A 25,325-nucleotide genomic window follows, 5' to 3' on the forward strand; every position below is an offset into this window, starting at 1 on the left:
GACGGACACACCAAGGCTCATCATTTTTCTTTTGCCCTGATTTTTGTCATATTACGGTCAAACTCCGGGGGCGTTTTTGGCAGGTCATTAAGCCATTCCAAGATGCTGGCTTTGTAGCATATCTATTGGCTCCTGTCAGACTGAAAACTATTGTCTGTGGCTCTGTTAAATTCTTTACATCAGAAATTAAGGCCAAAGAATATTTGTGTCAGTTTACAATGGGTAGCAGCAATGGATAAATATGGGGATACTAGCTAAGAATTTGCTTAGACGTGGCTTAAGCCTTTGTAATATTAGCAATGGGTTTCTTATGGTTTTCTTTACTACTTGTGTTTTTTCTTGGGCCACTGTCCAATTGTGGGAGCGAGGGGGCTAACATCTGAGAGGGGAGGGGAAGCCCTGTGTTGCTGACCTCTGGTCTCCATCACACAGACCAGTTTGGTCCAGCTGTTTTTACAGCAGGGGAAGGTGGGAGGGGGTGGGGAGGCGAGGGGGGTTTGGGGGTGTGCCAGCGAGGGGGTGGGGGTTGGGAAGGGGGTGGAGGTTGGTGGTGTGATGGTGTGATATTCAATATACAGCAGGTGGATGCAGTTGTAACTGTAATTGTGATGATCTATTTTTTGTGTCAAAAGAACAAAGGTACTGTACACATGGACATGCCCTGGGAAGTGGATGGGTAGCAGTTAGCAGTGTAGCAGGCCCTGTGCAAAAGATAGAATGGGGGAGTAAGGGTTTTTTCTCTACTTGGGTGGTACTCTTTGGTGGTGTTGACAGCTTCTAAGAGCTATGGCTAGTTTGCGAATCGCATCTATTAACATCTGCGGGTTAAATGGTAAAGTAAAAAGAAGGCGGGTACAAGAAGAGTTAGGTTTTTAAGAGCAGATGTGTGCTGTTTACAAGAAACTCATGCTGCCAGAAAAGATAGGGCCCTGCTGAATACTTTTGGATTAAAGGCTGTTTGCTATACAACACAAGAAACTAGGACCAGAGGGGTTGCGATCCTAGTGAAAGGGGATTCTGTTACCCCTGGTCGTAATACCGCAAACAAGCTGGGAAGATGGACGTTAATGGAATGCAAGGAATGCTGGGGCTCTTTCACACAATGTACAATTTATGCCCCAGTATTAGATGATCCCAGTGAGTTTAACTTCTTGGGTGCCAAACTTCCATCATGGCGTAGGCCACTTGTCGTTTGTGGGAATTTTCATCTAAATGGCTCAAGGGGGGTATGTTATAATGAAAAAAGTTATGTGGGGCACAAGCCGCAATCGTTTAAATCCCTGGGTCAGCTATGGAAAGAACTAGGGCTGGTTGATTTCTGCTAAATAATGCCAAAACCTAAGTCTTGATCAACAGTCATACACTCGCCTCTGAAAGCAGGATCATCAGTGAAGCTGCTTTTCTAGCTATATGCATTACTCCAAAGGTGGGGTGTATAATTGATTTAAATTTGATCCCCATTCTTGAAAAAGCCGAGCAGGATTTTTAACGGTGGGACAATCTGAGATTGTCTATAATGAGAAGATGTAACTTAGTCAAGATGATTTTCCTCCTAAATTACTATATGTGTTTCGTTCTGTTCCACTGGAATTCAACAATGAATGGTTTAAGAAAATTGATAGATTGGTAGCAAGCTTTATTTGGGCATATGGGAAAACTAGAAGAGCTAATATTTGTATGTGCTTACCCAAAGGGGGTGGGGGGTTGCTTCCTAACTTCAGACTATACTATCTTGCCGCTGCCAAGCAGTGCTATCATATATTGTATAACAGTCAGACAACAGAGTGCAGCGCAAGCAATCGTGTACCCTCCATTTATAAGCTACTGATCGGCAACACAGGCTATGGATGCTTAATAAAGTTTTTTGAGCCAAGCTATTTTAAGCGAACCTGTTTTAAGCTGCATATCGAAACTGGGCGGTGGTTTGAAAGAAAATTGGGGGAGGCAGGTATAGCAGATATACTCCCCTGATCCAGAATGAACAACTGCCCTGCATATTTCATGACAGCTGCTTTGATAGGTGGTTTTACCTTCTTGCGAGATCACACTTTGGTTGCTTTGCAAGTATTTTCAAATTACCTTGCACTCCCCATCTCTTTTTTAGGTTCTGCCTCAATGATGTCACATACCCGCACCTTGAAGCGATTCCTTTTTTGTTATTTTACCAAAACAAAACCTTGCAGGTTGTAAACAGAAAGGCCATTTACATGTTTGCTATACAGGTGGAAAAAATATTTCAGTTTTTCAAGTAATGGGAAAAAACAAATCAAAAAAGGAATCACTCTGCAGAAGGGGACTGTTCTCCAAAGTGTCTCCATTTTAAACTTCACATTTTAGCTTGACATCTTTTTCTAATGGTGACTAATAGAGTTGGGTCTGGTGATCTAATGGACTAATGAATCCACTGCAAGGGCCTGTGTTTGACCTTATGGTGACAAAGCTGTTCCTAGAGGGGTTGGGGAAGGAGGTACCATGTATGAAGATATCTGTTATGGATATTGGAGCCCTCACACAGCCATCGGGATATTGTGAATCACATACCCCTCAGGATGTAATGTAACATCATCGGGCTGCTCCTACGTCGAGTCGGCTGGTGCAATACCCGACGGGCTCTTGTTTAGAGAGCACTCTTATGGAGATCTTCTATATCCACGATAGCCGGTTGTTCAACTGTAACGAGTGTGGGGCTTGGTGATAGTGTAGATGAATGTTAAAAAGGGGAGGGAGTACTATCTGAACAATTTTATTACGATGTCTCCTCGCCTGATTAAAAATATGAGGTAAAGTGATAGTAGCTCAGATCTATGTTCTGGGTTAACTATACTGCCTCGTCTTGGTCAACATGTTTCTCACTATTACTGAGCTGTACTCAAGTGATTCGTCAGGACCTTGAAATTCTATCTACAAGTCTATCCAGTCCTGGTAGTGCGGGGTAGGTCTACGAGCGACACGGACTCGGCGTGTCAAACGCAAGGAACTCCTTGCGCAAGCCTACCAGGAACTGCTGTGGTTTATCCTATGGAGTAGATAGGGTAGACCGAGGAGCAGGTAACAATACCAGTTTTATATATTAACGCCAGTTGTCTATCACTTAATCCTCCTGGATAGACTTGTAGATAGAATTTCAAGGTCCTGACGAATCACTTGAGTACAGCTCAGTAATAGTGAGAAACATGTTGACCAAGACGAGGCAGTATAGTTAACCCAGAACATAGATCTGAGCTACTATCACTTTACCTCATATTTTTAATCAGGCGAGGAGACATCGTAATAAAATTGTTCAGATAGTACTCCCTCCCCTTTTTAACATTCATCTACACTATCACCAAGCCCCACACTCGTTACAGTTGAACAACCGGCTATCGTGGATATAGAAGATCTCCATAAGAGTGCTCTCTAAACAAGAGCCCGTCGGGTATTGCACCAGCCGACTCGACGTAGGAGCAGCCTAATGATGTTACATTACATCCTGAGGGGTATGTGATTCACAATATCCCGATGGCTGTGTGAGGGCTCCAATATCCATAACAGATATCTTCATACATGGTACCTCCTTCCCCAACCCCTCTAGGAACAGCTTTGTCACTTGTTGTTTACATACGTTGGGCACACTTAGCTGGACCTCACCAAAAGCCCTTTTGCCCCCCCCCCTTCTTGTTGCTTTGCATTTGACCTTATGGTCACAGGTTCACATCCTGGTGGGTCCATTCACCCTTTTATTCTTATGAGGTCAATATTTGAGTACAATTGAGTTGGGTAGCAATAAACATCTGTTATTCTGCGCCAAGATACCCTTCCAGGTGAACGTGCGCTTTACAAATACATATGTTATGTGACTGTTTATATGTTTTACACTTACACAATAATGTACTGAGAAGCTATTCTACAAGCAGTTTATTTCATAGTAAGCATTATTATCATGTTGTTCGCACATTTTGTCCAAGGCTAGGCATATGGAATGCCATGCCATTGTATTTGATTGTCCTGTTGGAGACAACTTAAGATTCCAGACACACCATTGCATCAGTTCTACACCTGTGACACAGTACGATTCCAAAAGTACTTCTGTTAAATAAATAACCTTTCCATTACATACGGCAGAGAAGCACTTCTGATGGAATTGTCCTGGAATGCAACGCACTGTGACTGAGATGCAGTCCTGCTGACTCTGAACTCTATTCGGCAAAGGTTGATAGCCTGTTCTACATAGGCCAGCTTTCTGACACATCATAGTCAGGCTATCCCCAGGGATCTGGCAGAGGGTACTGCCACTATGCCCTCGATAGTATAGGTAGTGTTACATAGGAGTATAATCATATAGTAATGATATAAACTGTTCTTGTAATGCTGGTTACAATGCTTTTTCTGCCAAGTAATTGCAGCACACTCTTTCTATACAAAAATACGGTTATTTAAATAAATGTTTGAAAAGTGAATTTGTACCTTTCTTGTGATTACCTCAGGCATGCCAAAGTAAAACAACGAAAGGGTAGACCTGTTTCCATGATTTTCTTGGGGAATAAATAGTGGTCATGTTTGAGGTTGCTGATGTCATCTGGAACCCTTGTAAGGTTAGAGGTTCAGATCGGGGAGCTAGGAATTGGACCAACATTTTCTGATGATATGTGTGAACCGAGTTACCATATTCTGGCATTTATATTGTCCAGATACACAGTCCTACTTAATCCGTAGGAACTGTATAACACTAACATCAGCAGAATGGAAATCTCCCTCCCCCAGCTGCCCAAGCGCACCTGATATCCCTCTACCCCCACACCTAGCAACTCTGTTCTGATTGCACGACATCTTCCTCCTCCTGGTGATCCTGCTTGATCTCTTCCCCCTTATCCGCTGCACCAGCTTGCTCTATCCCACTAAGCACTCCCTCATGACTCACTCATCAATTTCACCTGAAGTACTTCCTTTCTTCACTCCCTCCTAGGAGCACTGACAGTGTCCAGGGACCAGTCAGATGAGGGAGAGGAGTGTTAGCCTGGGCCAGCAGCCAAGAATTAGAATGGCCGCTCCGACAGGAAGGTCATTTTTTAGGTATATTGAAACTATTTGTTTTTTGTGTGTGCATAAGTGGATGTCTGTGTGTGTTTGTCTGTGTGTGCGCAGGTATGTGTATGTCTGTGTGCGAGGGAGTGTGCTCATCTGAGTGAGGGCATGCATGCATGTCTGTCTGATTGTCTGTGATTGACTGTGCAGGCATGATGAGTGTTATGCCACTGCCCACTCTGATATAATATAGACCCTCACAAAAATGGTATTACTTTTTAGCAACGTGTGGGCCCCCATGGAATGATGCCCTACTCTAAACTCAGGTAAAATAATGGACCTTGCTTAGGGAGTGTCATTTCTTCATTTCTAGCACATTGCAGGCAACCACAGTATAATGGTGATTACTTTTGGCATAATGCTGGTATTGGCAGAATGATGGTTGTTTTGTTGTGTACATCCATGGCTCAGTGGAACCCATCCGTGGCATAATCAGTTGTTACAGTATGGTGGTAACCACTGACCTATTGTCCACATTCATAGCATAATGGTACCCAAAAGATGGCATACTGCTAGTCCAACTGTTAAATCCGAAATTATATGGGCATCCTTTGCACAGAGATGGTTCTGGCAATATGGTTGCAATTATTCTTCCACTAACGTGGTCTGGTTAAACCCAGTGTCCCTCAAAGCAGTGACAGGGACCCCATTCACTTCTATCTGGAGGAATTGAAGACTCCCAACCTCAGAGATCACCCACTCACCCTCTAAATCTAACTCACAGCTAAGGGAGTTAGGGTACAGTCCATCACATGCCCCTGGGGACTACTACTCTGTAAGGCCACATTGACCATCCCTGTAGAGTTCGCACCAGCGGGTGTTTTTTGGACAGCCTAGCCCCCCCCCTGCTTGTGTCCTAACTCAGAACAATCAAAACACCAGGGCTGGAAATGGGGAGCCCTGGTCCATCGCAGATCAGAACCACCTCCCTGTTTGTCAGAAGTGATTTGGGAACCCTTACCTTCCCACCTTATTCTGGGACCGGTCTGGGTCATCTTTAACCTCATCCACAATCTGTTGGGGGAACCAGAACGACCCTTCTTTGGTTCACTCCCAGGTACCTTCTTAGACACCCTGTCACTGATACCGAGGTCCAACTCCTTTGCAAGTTTTCTGGGGTCAGTGAGTTCCGCTATTAATCAGTAGCTGCCACAGCTCTAAAAAACATGTACTGAGCATGTGGTCTCTCAGTAGCCAATTAAACAATCCAGCAAAATCATCAGCTTTGCCGCCTGCACCCAACTATTCAGTACCTTGCTGGCGTAATCAAGAAATCCACCATAGACTGGTTCTGACTATCACTAAATCTAATGTGGTACTTCTTTGAGGTGTGTCCAAATTTGGTGTAACAATAGTTTTCTTTGGAGTGTACTTCATCTGGTCACCCATCTCCAGTGCAAGGTATCCCTCCCTTTTTGGTTGGAGGTCCCCTTTCCTTACAGAACTACTTGAACTCAACCATAATGTAGCTCTCCGGGCTGATGAACTCGAATTCCATTTCTGCAGGTATTATCATAACGAGAGTGAAGAAGCAAAAGAGCCAATCAAGGAGAATTAGAACAAAGCTCCAATTGGTATCAAATTACTTATCTGGGATTTTTTAGTGTAATGCAAAATTAATGTATGGCACTGCACAAGTAGAACTCCTAATCATCACTACTGAAGACCAATGTGGGAAATTGGGTTACTGTTTGAGAGGGGTGAAACCCTACTCAAGCAGCAACCACAATTTCTGTCAGGGTGAACTCACAAGCAATCCCAAATTAACCTGTGCTTAACACTATTGTAGCTTGGAACAAAAGTGGTCAACTTAGAGGCAATGTGGAAGTATTTATGGTGCACACCAAACAGTGATAAAATGAAAACACCACAAAAGAAAAACCCCACACCAATTTTTAAAAAATTAGCTAAAAGGAATACATTATTTGCGACCAAAAAGATAAAAATCCAAGAAGTAGAATAGCAGATATGCAATTTTAAAGAATTAAGGTAAGTGTATCGCCTTAAAGCACAAATCGCCACTTGCAGTTATCTGGTTGTGCAGGACCAGGTGAAAGTCACAAGTTTATTCTGACCGCGATGGAGGGCTGGATACAGGGACCAGCTTAGTCCTGCTAAAAAGTTTACTTTCTAAAGTCTAGCATGGACAGTACAGTTCACGGTGGAGGTGGTCACGAGAAGCAGACAGAGCATCTCGGATGGTCGTCGTTGTAGCACGAAGAGCAGGCTGGGTATCGCGGACGGGCCTAGATGTAACACGAAGATCCAGTCAGGCATCGTTGATGGTCATTGCTGAAGATTCTTGTTGGCAATCACCGTGGGCTGTCAATGCTGTAGCTGTAACAAAGAGGTGGGTTCACTGGGTAGTAGGCACAGGCACCAAGATCTTCAGAGCAGTTCATGAAGAGTCCAAAAATGTTTAATATCGCCTTTTATTTCTGGCGAAATTCAACAGATGCCACACCAAGATTCCAGGACTTGAGAGGCACCTATTGAGGAAAAGGACTAGTTGCAGGTCCAGTCAAGTCCGGTGCAGCAGGTCAGCTGGGCAGTTTGCAAGGAAATCTCCACAGCTTGTTGTTTCCCTGTAGTTCATGACAGGAGGTCAACAGCTGACCCTTGGAGTCACTTCAGCCTGCAATAAAGGGTGTGGGACCAGTCTTCTTTCTCAGCAAGCAGGGAAGGACTCAAGCAGCAGGGTAGCAGGGCGTCCTTCTTCAGTAGTATCTGCAAGCCCAGGAGTACCCTGAAGATTTGAGTCTGAGGGTTCAATATGTGTACAGGATGCCAGCTTTGAAGTAGGAGAAGATTGTGGAGGTTTCCACCCAAAGAGGAATTTTCTGCCTTACTGCCCTGGCCGGAGAGTGTCTGGGGGCACAAAAGACTAGTGTGAAAGCATTTGTGAGTTCTGCTGAGGTAGGGCCTTTGTGATGTGCAAGTGTGATAGGTGACAACTCCTCCCCCTGCCAACACCTATTTCCCCTTTATCTCTCTGTCTAGGCGCAATGCACGAAGAACAAGTGCCAGCTACACCTAGTCATGTGACACTGGGTACAGGCTGCATGCACCAAATAGTAATGACACGTAAATAGCAACTTTCTGAAGATGGCATTTACAGAATTGTGGCTTAAAATGTGACTTTACCACCTTAAAGAGGGGTTTACATTAAAAATGTTCAGATACCAAACTCTGCATTCCTACATGCCCCAAATTAAAAGTTATTAGTTATTAAATGTAATAAGATAACCCATTGCTATCCTATTGGAAGAGGTAGGCCTTGCAGTAGTGAAAAACAAATTTAAGAGTTTTTCGCTACCAGGACATGTCCAACTTAAAAGTATATGTCCAACTTTTTATGTACATTGCACCCTGCCTTATGAGCTGTTTAGGGCCTACCCTAGGGGTGACTTATATGTAATAAAAAAGAAGGTTTAGGCCTGGCAAAAGGTTTATTTGGCAGGTCGAAATGGCAGTGTAAAACTGCACACAGACTGCAATGGTATGCTTGAGACATGCTTAAAGGGCTACTTAAGTGGGTGAAACGTGTGCTGAGGACCTACCAGTAGTGTTTAATTTACTGGCACTGGATACATGTGGTACCACTTTACTAGGTACCTACAATGAAATTAAATGTGCCGATTTGGTGTAAACCAATTTCACCATATTTAAAGGAGAGAGATTAAGCACTATAGCACTGGGTAGCAGTAGTAAAGTGTACAGAGTCCTGAAAGCAAACAAAAATGGGTTCAGACAACAGGAGGGTGAAGGCAAAAGGTTTGGGGATGACCCTTCAAATAGGGCCAAGTCCAACACTGGTATACTTGGGAACCCCATAATTTGATGGCAGATAGGCACAGATGTATATAATTTTGAATACATTAAAGCAGGCTCAGAGAAGGGAGGCATCATGGTAACCAAACATGTGAATGCTGGGTTTTGGAAAGAGGATAATGCAGGCAAAACCTACTGCATTTGTAAATGCTTCTTAGTTCCCTTCTCTGGAATGGGGTTTGTGAGAAGTTGGCCTGGTATATGCTATCCACTAGTTATAGTGGGCACCTTGCACCAGTCCAAACAACCCTTTATTGATGATAAGTTAAAGACAACCTTTATTGAAAGCTATCCTTGTGGTAGCTATGGAGAGTAGCCTTCAGGCTAAGTCTTGAAGGAATGTAAAGCAGCTTGTTTTACCAGTCTATAATCTCTTGAATGGCTAAATGAAAGACAACCACACCATTTATATATATATATAAAATATATGTATTTATTTCTAAACACACCCTGCTAGTCTCTTTATGAGGCTAGAGGTCCAAACACAGAAGTTACACTTCAAATATTACAGTAAAATAGCACAAATACACGTTAGGCCCTAGTTGCGAGCCAAACCATATACTAAAATAGTGGTATAAGAACCACGACTTAACTAGACACAAGGCCTAGAGCCTGTAGAATAGCTGGGACCCCAAGGAACCACCGAAGGTAGTGACAAAAGGGACCCACGGGGGCCCACGGGTGCAGTGTGAGAACACAGCCGCGAGCTCCGGTTAGCTTCTATGGGGAAAGTCGCGGTTAGATTTTTAAAGATTAGGGACACTTAGAGTTGAACTAGGACCAAACACTTTTGGATTTAGGAAGTTCTAGGGTCAACACCCACAGGAGCACGGGAGTACTCGAGTTACCTCACCCAGGGAAGACGGGTGCATAGGTGTCAAATGGTGTGGCGTCGTCGTTTTCAAAGGGAGCTGGCGAAGAAGTGCTGCTGCAGGGAAGATGCGAAGTGTCCAAAGAGATCCACGCCTGGATCTAAGTCGAGATGAACCTGAAAGCAGAGGACACAGAGTCTGGGTCACTAGCCAGTGACCAAGGGCACGATAGGTGAATGCCCACGATGTCGGGCGATTATAGGTGAAGAAGGTGAAGCTTGACTCTTGAGTCACGAGGACCAGGTGGCGTCGAGGACAACCAGGAGCTGGATTCGAGCTGTCCCACGAAGGATGTCGAGTGCTGCAGCGTTGGTGCCCGGATTGAACACAACAAGCCTTGGCAACAGCAACCCACGCAGAAAGGAGAAAGATGCTTTGGTGCAGACCAGCAAGGTCTGGGGGACTCACCATGCAGTGGGGAGTCAGGGCACGTCTGGAGCAACCAGGGAAGCCCAAGGAAAATCAAAGTTGCCTTCACAGGGACCAGGGATCGTGAAGGAGCCTCATGCGGAAATGCAAGAAGCGGGCTCACAGAACACTCGTAAAGGGTAGGCCCACAATCTTCAGTGCAGATGGTGCTCGGGGTGTGGGCTATAAGAAACCCAAAGCACAACTTCAAGAGACGTCAGGAAGTCAATGCACTTGCGAAGGTGCACGGTGACCAGGAGTTCCGGTTCCATGTTACTCACGAGGGCTGTGGGTCTCAGCTTTGCTGGGGACTCGGGTCGGCCTCTGAGAAGTCGGAAAATTCTATTCCTGGGCTGCAAATACTTCGGAGTCCGGTGGGAGCTTCGGCGATGCAGACTGGCAATTGCTTCGTTGGTGCCTGCCAAGCAGGGGAGTCACTCCTTAACCCCAAGGGAGATTTCTTCAGTCCTCTAATCTTGAGTAGAGCGGCGAAGATCCAGGATTCAGTTGCAGAATTTCGTCTAGGGATATCTAAAGTCATGTTGCCAGGGGTTCCTTACTTATACCTAAGAAAAGGGTTGGACTTACTCAGGGGGCCCACCTATGGGAGGGTTTGGAAAGAGGGGTGGCTACACCCATTTCCTTTGTCCAGTTTCACGCCAGAGCAGGGGCTGGAAGCCCCTGAACCGGTTTGAGCTGGACTATGCACAGGGACACCAAATGTGCCCCCAGTGCAGGACTTCAAAGCACTCTGAGAGTGATCCCACCCTGCCCTAATACACATCAGCCTGTTTGGGAGGTGGTTACACCTCCCTGTGACAGGAAACCTATTGTCCAGGCCTCCCCTGCCGGAGTTTCGGTCAGCAGCAGGAGGCCAGACCCGTCTCTGTGGCTGCAGCATCCATTTTGTGATGCCAGGGCTCTTTTAAGTTGCTACCGGGTATACCGGTGCTGTTATGTCTCTCCCTCTAGAAGGGTGGGATCAACTGGTGTGGGGGTATGATTCCAAGGTGTTTGACACCAAACACGACATGTTTCCGTGCAGCCAGTCCAAAGTTAGCAATTACCGTTTAGTTATAATGCACTTAAAAGTATATGGTCAGGCTGCACTACTGACAACCCCGGAGAAGAGATTCCGAAGGCTGCAGAGGGGCTCAGCTCATGCCTGGGCACCCTTTCACGTATAACCAAGCACCCTGCCTTCAGGATTGATAAGGCCTGCCATTGGGGTGACAGATAGGTTTCTATGTGCATTGATAGGTGAGATATAGTGAACCTATATCTCTGTAAGGGGTGCAAGCACCACCTTACCCAGGCTGCAGTAGCAGACCTGTGGTGTCATTTTGGAGGGCTTCCCAGGGGTGGCATAATACATGCTTCAGCCCCTGGTAGACCTCTAGGGTACCTATGCCCTGGGTACATAGTATACCATATACTAGAGATTCACAAGGGTACCCCAGAATCCAATCTGGAGTGTACCTAAAGTACATGGGATCAATTTAGAGAGGAAGCAGCTAGGCTGGGGCCCTGAATAGCAGGGTCCCAGCCAGACTAAAGTCGAAAAACAGTGTTACAGCAGCAAAAAGTGGGGGTAACCATGTGAAGCAGATCCTACTCTGCTACAGTGTTGTTCACTCTATTTTTAGGTTGAAGCCTACCAGACAGCACACCTAACAACATCTTGGGGTCATTCTGAAGTCTTCCCTGAGAATGCATAATTTCCACTAGTTTTGTGTTTTGTAACTCACATTTGATTGCTTTCTATTTGCTTGCTTTATTTATTTAGGCTGTTCAGCTTAAATCTTTCCCTCCTGTGGAGCATAGCCTATTTAAGTATTTTTCCATGACTAATCGCTTTCTGTAAACAGGCATTCAGATGTTATTATGTTGTCATATTTGCAACCGAAGGTCAGCTCTGTCTTCCGAGGGAGCTTGGTGTTTACTTTTCTTTCACTGACTTCAAAGTCAGAGGATTTATGTAACAATCTTCCTGTGAAAGAAAGGTTTTAATCTAGCACACAACAACATTTCAATGTCTGTAAATAAACTGTACACATATTTCAGACTATATCCAAATTAGGATAGCAAAAATGAAGCACTTTCTTTGTAATTCTGACATTTCCACACACTATTGTTCATGTGCTGCAAACTTTATTCCTAAAACTCCATGTCTCTTCATATATAATGGTCAGTTCAATTGAAAATGGTTTGTCTGTAATGGCAGTGTGCTACCACACCATTCATACTCCATGTTACCCCACTCCACTCTGCGTTTCCACTCTATGACAATCTACGACACACCACTCCATTCTACGACATGCCACTCCACTGTACGACACACCTTCCACAACATGCCACTTCACTTTACGCCACGACACACCACTCTACTCTGCAACACTCAACTCTGTGTCACTCCACTCCACGCCACTTCACTCTGCACCACTCCATGCCACTCAACGACAACTCTCCAATCTACGAAATGTAACTCAACTCTATGTATCTTCACTCTAAGACATACTATGACACAACATCCACTTTACTTTACAACATGCTGCTCCACTCTACTCTACGACACGCCACTCAAATCTATGTCCCTCCACTCTAAGAAACACTATAGTCCACTTTACTCTATGACATGCCACTCCACTCTACAACATACCACTCTATGACAAAATACTCTACAACACTCCACTCTACAGCACACCACTACACTCTACATCACTCAATTCTATAACAAACTACTCCACTATGCTACTTTCTGAAACTCTATGTCACTCTACTCTATGACACTATGCCACTCCACTCTATAATCCACTCTAAGCCACAAAACTCTACACCACTCTACTCCACTCTATGTCACTTCACTCCACACCACAACACTCTATTCCACTCTGCTATTCTACTCTACAATGCTCTACTCTCTCAATGCCACTCCCTTGCCACTTTACTCCATTCTATGCCACTCCACTCTACTCTGTGACACTCTACATCACTCCATGCCACTCCACAACACTCTACTCCACTCTATGCCCCTCCACTCTACAACACTTTATGCCACTCCACTCTACTCTATGACACTTTACTCCACTCTATGCCAATCCCTTCTACGACACACTATGCCACTTCACTATACAGCACTCTACTCCACAACACGCTAATCCACTCTACGCCACTCCATTATATAACACTCTGCACCACTCTATGTCCCTCCACTCTAAGCCCTTCCACTCGACTCGACTCCATTCTACTGCATCCATGCCACTCCATGCTACTCCACTCTACACCCTTCCACGGCACTCCACTCCACAACACTCTAGGCCTCTTCATGATACTCAACCGTACTCCACTCTACGCCAATCCGCAAAACTCTTGGCCACTCAATTCTATGACTCTCTGCTCCACTCTATGTCAATCTACTACACTCTATCCCACTCCACTCCATTGTATACTACTCCCCCTATGCCACTTCACACAACTTTACTCCACTCTGGCACTCCAATCTACTCTATAACACTCTACTCCACACCACACCATAACACTCTATGCCACTCCACTATGCAAAACTCTACTCCACTCTACGACACTCCAGTAATGTATGACACCACTTCACTCTATGTTCCTCCAATTTACTCCACTCTACTCCCTCCATGACACTTGAGAACACTCTATGCCACTCCACACAGCCCTACGACAGTCTACTCCACCGTACTCTACTTTGCTCTATACCACCCCATAACACTCTATGCCACTACATGACACTCCACTCTTTGTCACTTCACTCCATGCCACTATCCTCTAAGCCACTAACTTTTAGCCATGCTGAACAGCAGCCACAGTGGTGTTCGACATGGCGACAAAATTAGCAAAGCAATTTGCTCGGATATGGTGCGACCTATTACCTTTGCCAGTGCTTGTTTAAAATGCAATCAATAAACCCAGGTCTGCTTTAGTAGCATAATAACCAACATCAAAGGTTAGGTTTGTTTGAAGACTTCATAATCCCATATTGTGGTGAGGTAGGATTTGCGCTTTCACAATAAAAACGGTTAGAAATGGGTCACACGTGTTTTTCGGGTTCAGCAAGGTGATGTAACAAAAGATTCAGTGGACAGTCAACTGCACAGAAAGCCATAAAAAAAATCACGGCAAAAGACGCCAAATACCTTCGTTTGTAAATCTGAAATAAGATCCACCAACAATGTTTTATCTCTTCGGAGTTCAATGTTGGTTTGCTCCTCTTTACTCAGCATGGCCTGGATCTCAGCGATTCGGCTGTATGTTGTGCTGACATTTAGATCAGCTGAAGTGCCTCCTTTTTCCAAAATCAGAATCTGTGAATGCAAACAATAGCTTTAGCAGAAATTGAACATTAAAAATGAACGTTTATGAACCCACGGTGTCTGCTTTCATTGCCAAGTCCTGGTAACCCTAAAAGCATTTCTCAACAAGTTAAATAACACTAATTAGAACATTGGAAGGTTAGAAGCTCCATTGAAAACAATGGAGTGCTCCGGGCTTATAATGGCTGGTATAAGCCCGAGCTCCAACATTCCAATGTGTCTTTGTTCACAGCTCTGGCTGTGAACAAAGGCTTCAGGGAGCCTGAGGGGTTTGAATCCCCTCGTGTTCCCTGAAGGCTTTGTTTAATTTGTTAGAACATTCTGCCCTCTAGTGGCAGAATGTTCTAATAGCCTTATAGCCCTTCATAGCAGGGCTATACCGGCTATTAAAGTCCTGCTGATTTGTTAACGATTCAGCGGGCCTTTAATAGCCGGGAATAAGGCTATATTAATTTTACAAGGGAGGAGGAACATTATTAGTGGTTTGTAGGTGATGCAGCCTTTACAAAGTGCTAGTTCGTATGCTGAGGGTTATCAAAGGAGACTAAAACATTAGTTTGAATAAACGGATGGCACAAATATTAAATTTAATTCAAAGTTAAAACAGGTTGTTGTGATTTCCGTAATTAATTCTGGCCTTTGCAATTCCACCGCGGCTCACCAGTAGACTTTAATGGATAGATTTCCGCATTCCTCCATGTTCAGGTCTGTTTACCAAATGGGCAGCGCAGGATCTTCCCTGCTCTTTTCCACAGTATGTCATGTAGAGGTACTGGTCTTCTGGGCTGGTGGAGGGGAAAGTGAGGGTGCGGGGCGGTTGTCGACATGCAAAAATATTGACTCCACAATATGGAGTACCACTATATCGTCAAAGTAAGTAGATATGGAGTTCGAATAGTAAATCAATAATTCCTTATATTGACAATAAATTGGTACACAACATTGTGAAGTAGCTATTTGCACAAGTCTCCTTTGTTTAGTCTGTGTTCCCCTCTTGTGATGTGATTTTACCATTCATCCCTGGGTTATGAACTATTGTCGTCTTCATTTGTACATTGTTGTGTATATATTAGTTTTCAATTTAAAAGGGAGAAGATAATGTAGTATCTTCATGTTATGTTTGTAATGTTCCCTTTTACCTTGTTCCTAGCTGCTCAGCCAGTGTGAGTGTTCTGTGTGGAGTGTTGGTGTGATGGACATGAGTGGAATGCTTGGGTGCCTGGTGTGAGTGGTGACAGTTGAAAGATGGGCTGAGCAGCTAGCAGGCTGCTCCTGGTGGGGCTGTTACCACAGATTTTATGGACTCAATAAATATCCTTCAAAGACACTACTTGGCTACGTCTACTATGTCACCTCTACACATGGGACTATACCACTACATAATGTTATATTCCGGGGGAGGAGGGGTGGAAGGGGGTGCTACTTCTAAATCCCTTAGAGGTCGCATCACGCTATAGGTGCTCCTATCAAGGAATCTTTCAATATTTGGGTGTGCCTAAGTTTGAATACAGTGCACCAAAACGACTGTGAAATATAACGTAAGAAATATAATACGAAGGTGGTTTGAAACTCTTCATCTAAAATAATGAGTGTGGAAACAAATAAAAAAGATGTTAATGCTCTGCTTTGTGCTCCCATGCTCCTTAGAGGTTGGAGAGCTTTGAACTACAGGTAGCTCCAACATACGGAACATCAGCACTGGCAAAACAGTGGAACGCACAAGTTGTGTTTCAGCACAGACGAGGCCTATGCAGCATATGCAGTAGCACCCGTGATGGCCACAACATCAAAGCACCCTGTTGGCAACCTCGACAGACCGGCTTCTGTTATAAATTTTATTTCATAAGAACATTATCAATACTTCTTATAAACACATCAGGGTCAATTCACAAAAGTATTTATGAGTGTAGAAAGTAGTAAAACAGTAGTACTCCTTTACATACTCCCACATGCCTTTGTAAATACCAGTGGCGGCTGCTGCATAGGGGCGCTCGAGCACAGCTCACCAGCCCAACACCCATAGATGGAGAAGCTGTTATCTGCAGCTCTAGCAGCAGAAATGAAGACAGAAGTACTGACAGATCTGTCGCTTGGAGTGCTTTCATTCCTGTTGTGTGTGCTGACAGCACACAGATGACATGCCAGCAGCAAAGGGACGTGCTTCACATTTCAGTTCCACTCACACATTTGTGAGCCAGAGATGTGCTGCACATGCCAAAAATCAGTGCAGCATGTCTGAAGGTAGGAGCTTGCTCATGTGCTAACGCTCTTTAGTCCTGTCGACCAACACCCTATCAGAAGCCAGGTTAGAGAGGGCGCTAATTGGGTGAACCCCCAGCCCTGTTCTGGTTTCTGAAAGGGCTTTCAACAGCCAACGTTGAGTGTGACAGGTCTGTAGGTTCCACCAGATGACTACAGGGAAAACCTGTAGAGAAGCAGGGTTTATCAGCACAGGTAAGTAGAACTAGTTGCCTGTTGGTTTTATATGCCGTAGCTGTACCATTAAATCCATACCATTAGCTGTAAAAGGAACAGCGAACATAGCATCACATAAACACTACTTCTGTTTCATCTGATTTAAATTTGCTTGAGTATAAACCTAAGCCTTTGCATTTCCAACATTTCCTACAACCAAAAATTGTTGCTGTTGCCAGTTTTTCCCCTAGCAGGTCAACACAACCTCTGCATTTCATTATTTGCTTGCCTAGGCCCCGTGCTCCATCACAGCCCCCCTGGGAAAGCTGCATGATATCACAGTGTCATTATCTGTTAATTTAGGATATAATTCAGGCCTGTGCAATGAGGACAGCAGCGGCACGTCGGTTCTCTTGAATGGGTTCAGTACTGCTTTCTCTTCATGACACAGGTTTTGTAGCAAACCTAGCACAGACTTTAAATGAAACTTCTGCTCTTATGGAGACCTTGGAAATGGGGTGCTAGGCTGACCTTGAAGGGTAACCGTTATCTCAACTGTTGGTCATACATTATCTTATATAAGTATGTGATATTTCTACAGCGCAAACCTAGCAAAAAGGCAGAGGAGGGCTGCGCACTTTCAAAAATAAGTATAAAATCACCGAATGATAGGATAGATTGTTGATTTGTGGATTGTTTATGCAGTGCGATGCAGTGTTCTTTGAAGAGGTGTGCCTTCAACTCTTTCTCAAATTGCAGCAATGTTGGTGAGGTCCTGATGGATAGGGTGATGTTGTTTCAGACCCTCGGTGCATTATTTTTAGATCTTGCTAGTCACACAGCGCAAGCTGTCCCTTAACGATAAGCATCTTGACAGCTTACAGTGGGATTTGAGCCCACCAGTTGGTTATTAATTTTGTGGAGGAGTGTGGCTCAATGGTTAGAGTGGCAGACCCTGATGCAGAGTTCTGGCCCGAGACCAGGGTTCAATTCCCACCTCGGCGGGTCTTGGGCTTAATTTCCTCGGACCTGTTAATTCTCACCTCGGTGCCTATTCTAATCGTGGGTCCCACGCTGCAACTCTGGGCAATAGCTTGCTTAACAGCCCCAACAGTGCTAGGATGCCTGGCCTCACCTTGGGGGTGCCCAGGAGTGGGCACTTCACAGGGAAAGGCCAGGAAGTGTTCCACAGCGGTATGTGTACAGCACCTTGAGACCCCCTTGGGGGTGATACGTTGCGCTATATAAGCACTACGTTATTATTATCACTGTTTGAATTTACTTTCACTCTTGTTTCCTTGCATTTCATTTGTTAGCTTGTGTGGGCTTTCCTTCCTCTTCTTGTGTCTGTCCCTTCCCTGGAGCATGGGTGCCTTACTTATGTCCTCCTGGTGCTTTCTTTTCAAGCACAACGTTTTCTTCTGGGTTTAGCACTCTACAAGAATGCATGTGTTTTCCAGATCTCAATTGTGCCACTCTTCCCCGGCTGCACCCCATGTTTCTCTCTGTTGTGTGTGTCCTTCTCCTCCAGACCCTCTATGCTGTACTTGCCCTTATGTACTTCTTCCCACTCTCATTGCTTTCTTACCCTTGTGCTTCTTCCTACCTCTTCCACGTTGCTCTCTCATTCATTGCTTCTTCCCACCCCTGCCGTCTGTGTTTGTTATGTCCTCCCGCCCTCCATTTTGCTTCTGTCAAACCATGCGCTCCATGTTTTTTCCTGCCACCTGTGCACTGTTCGTGTTGTTCCCACCTACCTGTGCCCTCCTTCTTTCTACCCCCTCCAATACTTCTAAAAATACATCAAAACACTCAAACTCGATTTTTTATTTTTTTTTACACCGACCCAACTTGGTAAATAAAAAAAGGGGCTTGTGCCACTTTGTGGGCACACACATGTGGCAGCCACATCATAGCATAATTTGTTGTGGTTTGTTTCCTTTTGCCAAGCTGCACAGTATTGGCGATGCTGTACAGCATGGCTAAAACCCAGTGTTAATGCCAACAGGTCCAACAGGCATAACCTTTTGACTTTGCCAATTCTTGTCTGTTTTTTACACTTCTGCCTCTGCAGTCTGATGCTGTTCTGGATGTAGGTGTGCCAAAAACCAACAGAGATGGTGAGCTGATCACGATGGCTTCCTAAATGACTCCATTGGTTTTGACGATCGTTTAGGCCTGCAAGGGGGGCTAATATAGTTCTATCAGGATCGGGGTGAGCAGTGCTCTGTGTCAGCCCTGGGGACCTGGCACTGTCTGCCAAGACATGCCAGTCAGTAAGCCAGAGGACTGTCATCTCACCTCCCTTGCCTCACTAATTTGTGAGCCTAAAACCACTTCTACTTGGAATGGGAGAGAGAGGTGATCATGCCACTGCGTGGATAAAGCATGTCACTGGAGTGTCCAATTGATTTTGTTCCTTAATTGTAGTGATCCTAAGAGAGTAAAGGCTCGGTGAACACAGACGAAAATGTGTGTCTGTCCAATGCTGAATATGGTGGATAAAATATGCAAAATCATTTAGGTGCACATGCATCAACAAAAGCAAAAGCGATTCCTTAATAGCGATAAATAAGGAATCGGTATCAAGGAATCGCTTTTCAGAATGCATCAACAGATTCGGTAAAATATAGCGATTCTTTAAAAATCGCTATATTTTACCGAATATACAATAGCGAGTAAAGAAAACACCGATTAGCAAAAAGCGAAATCGGCATCACCGATTTAGCTAATAGCGATTTTGGTATTAGCGAAATCGGTATTAGCGAAATCGCTATTAGCGAAAACGTGAAATAACGGGTCGCTCTGGGAACGGCATTATGACATCACCACCAGGAAATACTGCGGCCCCACCCTCATTGCCTCGCCAGAGGAGCAAACAGGAGCTGGTACTGGAGACTGCCTGAGCCCATTGAAGCTAAACTTACAGGACTACCACCCTACACAACCAGGATGGAGAAAGAAGCACCATCCAGCGCAGAAGCTGCACGCAAGAGAAAACGCAAGTTTTCCGACCGGGAGCTGGAGCACCTGATCGAGGGGGTGAGCAGCAAACACGATCGGCTGTTCGGGAAGCTGTCCCTAAAGGTGCCTGAGTCAGAGAAGCGGCGCATATGGCTGCGCATCCGAGAGAGGGTCAATGCGGTGGGAGTGACGCCCCGCAGCATAGACGATCTAAAAAAGCGGTGGTACGACCTGAGGAAGCGGGCCAAGGAGAGGATTGCGGAGAGGCTCCGGGAGGCATCCAGAACGGGAGGCGGACCTTCAACAGTGCAAGCAAACACTGCCCTGGAGGAGCTGGTGGAAGGGACCATCGAGCCTGAGGCCGTCGTGGGAGTTACCCAGATGGATACCTCCGGTGCAGCCACAAGTGCCCAAGGTAAGATGCATGCCTGTGCCCATACCCAGCATTGCGTTAAACCATTCCCAACCCCCCAGCACAATCAGAGTGTGCATGCAGATTTGCCCCACACAACTTTACTCATAACAGTAGTGCATCATGGGAGTTGTAGTCAAGTCAGCCCGGTGTGCATGCACAGGATAAAACTAAAATTAAAATTCACTACATCAGTAGAGGGTGATATAGACAGTTTACTTAGTGGATCACAGAGGGAAATGTATGTTTACAATACTACGTAGGTGTAACTATCCCACTAACCATGCACTGTTTCACACACAGATGCATCTCCTGGCGATTCCGACGACAGCGGCCGGCTGATCATTTCGGAGACACCAGCCGATTCGGACGTGGATACACCGCAAGAGACGCAATCACCACCTCCACCAGCAACCACACCAACACCACCACCACCACCACCACCACCACCACCACCACCACCACCAGCACCAGCAACACCTGCTGGCGCAACAACTGCAACTAAAGAGCGGAGACGCAGGTCACAAGTTCCACCCATGCAGGTGATGGATACATGTCAAACACCTGCAACACCATCGGGCCAAAGTCTGAGTATCATCCCACCAGCACGTGTCAGACCCCCACAGCGCCGCAGGTCTCTGCGCAGTTCACAATCGGTAGGCGACGTTGCAAGCTCCCCAAATGGTGGCATCGAGGAACGGATGCTGCGTGTCCAGCGCCTGCAGGGGAGACACATGGCTACAATCAGCTGTAACATAGCGCGCCATGCTAAAGAAATGCGTTCCATGACTGTGGCAGTGAGGGACATGAGCACTGTGGTGGCAGAGGGCAATGGGTATCTGAGGGAGGACATACAGGAACTCACCCATGCCATGAGAGAAGGCCATGACAGCGAGAGGAGGAGGCACCGGCAGAACTTGCTCCGGTCCGCAGCCTCTACGAAGGCCATCACCAGGCTGAGCAACAGCACCGCAGTGTTGGCACGCCGCTCGGTGTCACTGCAGGTGGACCTTGGACACTTTTGCGGTGATGTTGCCAAGGCCCTAAGACAGGTCACCGCTGCAGTTGAACACCTGCAGAGCGATACATTCAGTGCTAGCGCATTGGGAGGGGAGGACGGCAGTGAGGCTGCCTCAAGTGTGAGCAGTGTTTTGGTTGCAGAGGCCAGCACCAGGCGGCGCAGTTCGCGGTGCTCCACAGGGACAGGCCGTGGTGAGGTGGTGGAGACACCTGAGAGGAGGCTTGGCGTTCGTGGCAAGCGCCACTAGACTAACTGACAGTCATGCTTGACCGTGGTGGGGCAACCAGGGTCCTCCCTTATTTGACGCTGCACAGCCGTGACTACAACGGCCATTTGTTGTTACACTTTTGTTGGGGATATATTATTTTATTGCTTGTTTGGTCGCACATACCTCAGTGCTCCTGTGCATTAAACAGTAGCAGCACCAATGAAATTGTCATGTTTCATTCTTACCTGGTTCAGAAATGATGTTGCGTGATGTATGTCCACCTCCTATGGCCCTCAGCTGTGTTAGGGACGTGTGCCTGTCGGTGTTGCGCGGGTGGTTGGTCATCCCGGTAGTCGTCATTCCTGTCCACCTCTATGGGTATCCCCCTTCTGGTCGCAATGTTGTGCAGCATTGCACATACAGCTACAATCCTGCAGCAAGTATCAGGTTTGTATTGCAAGGCACCGCCAGTCTTATGTAGGATTCTAAAGCGACTCTTCAGAATCCCAAAGGTCCTCTCTATGACATTCCTTGTGCTTATGTGGGCCGCGTTGTATCGTTGCTCCTGTGGTGTTGCTGGATTGATGTAGGGGGTGAGTATATATTACTGCAGGGCATATGCACTGTCACCTACAAGATAGAAGCAAAGGCTTAGCAACGGTGATGTATATACATGTGTGGTGCTCATGTGTGGAAGTGGTATGTGTACGTACCAAGCAGGAGTCCCTCTCCGAATTCTCCGTTGAGTAGACGCCTGTGGATGCCACTGTGTCTGAATATGTAGGAGTCGTGTGTGCTCCCCGGAAATTGTGCCACTAGGTCCGTGATGATGTGCTTGGCATCGCACACAACCTGCACGTTGATTGAGTGGTAGGACTTGCGGTTACGGAATATGTACTCATTGGCAGAGGGTGGACAGATGGGGACATGCGTACAGTCGATGCATCCAATGACATGGGGGAAATGGGCCACCTGGTAGAATGCCTGTTTGTTGCGGTCCAACTGCTGTGGGGTTGTGGGGAAGCTGATGTGGGTGTCTATCATTGTCAGCATGGCATCAATGAATTTGTGGAAGAAGCGTGAGAGTGCGCTTTGCGATACGCCTCCGGCTACGGCGATTACCCCCTGAAAACTTCCTGAGGCCAGTAGGTGCAGGCTGCATAGGACCTGGACGTGCGCAGGGATTGCATTGGTCCGATGTGTCTGGTGCTGCAGTAGTGGTTCGAGGTCTGCAATGAGGCGCATGATCATGGCACGATTCAGTCGATACTTGTCGTACACCTCGTCCTCATTCTGTCCCAGCAAGGTGATGCGCACTCTGAATACTCTCTCCTGGACCCTTCTCCTGCGCTGTCCTGCTGCATTGATTCGCATCCTCCTTGCAAGCACGTAGAGGGCTGCCATTTTGTGCTAGCCAACAGGGTCTCCTGGGCCAAATTTAAGGGTTTACTGATTGGTACCATCTGTTGCACATGTAATATTTTTTTTATATATTTTTTTTTCTTTGTTTATAACTTTACCTCCAGGTTCTGATTCCCCTTAATCTGCTCATGCTAAATAGCGATTTTTGGGATTTTCGCTATTTGCAATTTTTGATGCATTGAGTAGCGATTCGTTATTAGCCATTGGCACTTGCCGGGAGCTAATAGTGATTTTGGTGATAGCGAGTTCGGTATTGAGCGATTATTTATTTATTTGTTAAATGTAGAGTGACAGGAGTATAGTTATAGTATCTCAGGCTGCATTTAGCATCAGGAATTAATGAGTTCCAGTCTCGGTTCGGCCACTGAGTACTGTGTGATCTTTAGCCATCCACCTTTACAGCCCTCTACCTAAGTATTTGTCTGTAAACTGCACATGCCTAGTAATGATTACGTTTGAAGGTACCATTGAAAAACATAGCTCTGTCAGCTGTGGGCATGCTACAGAAATTTGTGTACAACCTTCAGACCATAGACTCGCTAAGTAGCAGAGTCATCTCAGCCATTTATCCTGTGAGGTAGGTAAAAAGAGTTTAATTGAGTTAGGCAATGAAGACATCTACTCTGTAAATTGTTCAGCTTGTATTGAGCGCAAACAGTAGTAATTCACAGTAAGTGTGATGTAAGCGTCCTCTGTACCCCAAGCACACGTATTTTGGCTACATTATTGAGTCTTGATAAAACTTTTGTATTTCAATTTGATTTGTCTGTATTGATGTTTCGGATAAAATTAGTATATTTAAGAAGTGCGTTTGAATCTCAAATTTGTTTAATAATTTATGCTGTGTTGTGTATGGTGCTGCTGATTTTGGTTCTGCAGTAGCAAATCGAGCTAGCATTTGTGGCTGTTATTTCTTGATTCTGCAGAAAAATGTATCATCTGTATTGAAAAAGCTTTCTATAATTTTACGAATACTGCTGTCCTGGGCTTCCGCATGTAGGATGGACGTATGCTCTGCTGTTTGATCTCGTAAACTATATGTAGCTGAGCAGTATCACTGCTGAATAAGACTTTTTCTTCTTTCTTTACATCTGTTTCGTAATGATTATTGCACAGCTTGGAGGGTAAAGTGCAGAGAACAGAATATAACTAGGCTTTCCTGTTTTCAGTTTCTATTTTTGGTCAATTCTGGTGCAGTTTTTTCAGTGTTTTCAATACTGTGGTTATCAGTGGTTATGCATTTTTGAGCCACTAAAAACAACAGAAACAGTGTTTTTTTGGTGTTTATGGAATGTGTTGCTTTTAATAATTGCTTGCTTTCTGCACTGTATAGACAGAGTGTGTACAGGATATATGTGGTCCCAATACATTTTTACAAATCAAACTTATTGTAGTACACCATACAATTCTTCTTTAGTGAGTCTTTGATCATGCATGCTTGCTCTTTCCTTCCTATGTGAACGTTTCTCTGTGAAAAGGCCCTCTCAACATTGGCACTTGAAACGGGCAATGCCAACACAGCCAGTACACAATGACATAGCTTCCCATGCCAATACTGGTGAAACTAAAGATTGTGATTCTCTAGGACATGTTTTGCAACATATGGATTGGGTTGGTTTGGGCGCATATTGTGAGAAAGTGGCTCTGTATATACTGTTCCCAAATAGGTACAGTGTGTACAGAGTCCACAGTCCCCAGAGGTTTGGCAGAGGTTAAAGTTAGATATAACCTTACTCTCTAAAGTGGTAGCTTGGTCGAGCAGTAAGGCAGTATCAGAGGACAGTGTAAAGCATTTGTTGTACACACTCAGTCAGCAAATGGTCTCACACACTCAAGAACTGAACTCTAGGCCAATGGTTTATATAAAAAATATATGGTTGTTTTATTTTAGAACCAACAATAGGTATCAAAATATACTTTCTCAGAATGAGATGCTTTAGTTAAATACTTTTGCAATATGCAATTGACTTTTTGTAGGTAATAGTTACAGGTTGTTGCATTAGGCAACACAATTTGAAACACAATAATACATTGAGCTCAATGGGAATTTAAAGTTATGTGCACTTGATTACTTTCAGGATTACTTTTCTAACTCTTTGGAAAGAAGGGGACCCCTACAAATAATAAACTTGCTATACGTAGGGAAAAGAAGACCAGGTAGGTAAAGTGCTATAACAAGTAGATGAATGACCAAAATAATATATACCCAATGTAATTAATGCTATGTAACCACTTCAGTGCTAATCATGTAGACACAAACCTTAATTAGAAAAATACTTTTATTTCTTTATATAGTGATGTTTTTTATGTAATATACATTATAAATTTGATATAGCGTGCAGTACTAGGATATATATAACAATATATACAG

General features: G+C 45.1%; 1 protein-coding gene across 1 annotated transcript in view; it reads right to left on the minus strand.

Annotated features, from left to right (window-relative positions):
• Nucleotides 1-25,325, minus strand: part of LOC146820871 (uncharacterized) — a 589,956-nt gene that overhangs the window by 131,141 nt on the left and 433,490 nt on the right. The window contains exon 9 of the mRNA XM_085611692.1: nucleotides 14,336-14,503. Within this exon, the coding sequence (XP_085467818.1) occupies nucleotides 14,336-14,503 (168 nt within the window). The remainder of the gene's footprint in view (nucleotides 1-14,335; nucleotides 14,504-25,325) is intronic.

Source organism: Triturus cristatus, chromosome 6, assembly GCF_964204655.1.
Source record: "Triturus cristatus chromosome 6, aTriCri1.1, whole genome shotgun sequence".
In the NCBI taxonomy this organism is placed as follows: domain Eukaryota; kingdom Metazoa; phylum Chordata; class Amphibia; order Caudata; family Salamandridae; genus Triturus; species Triturus cristatus.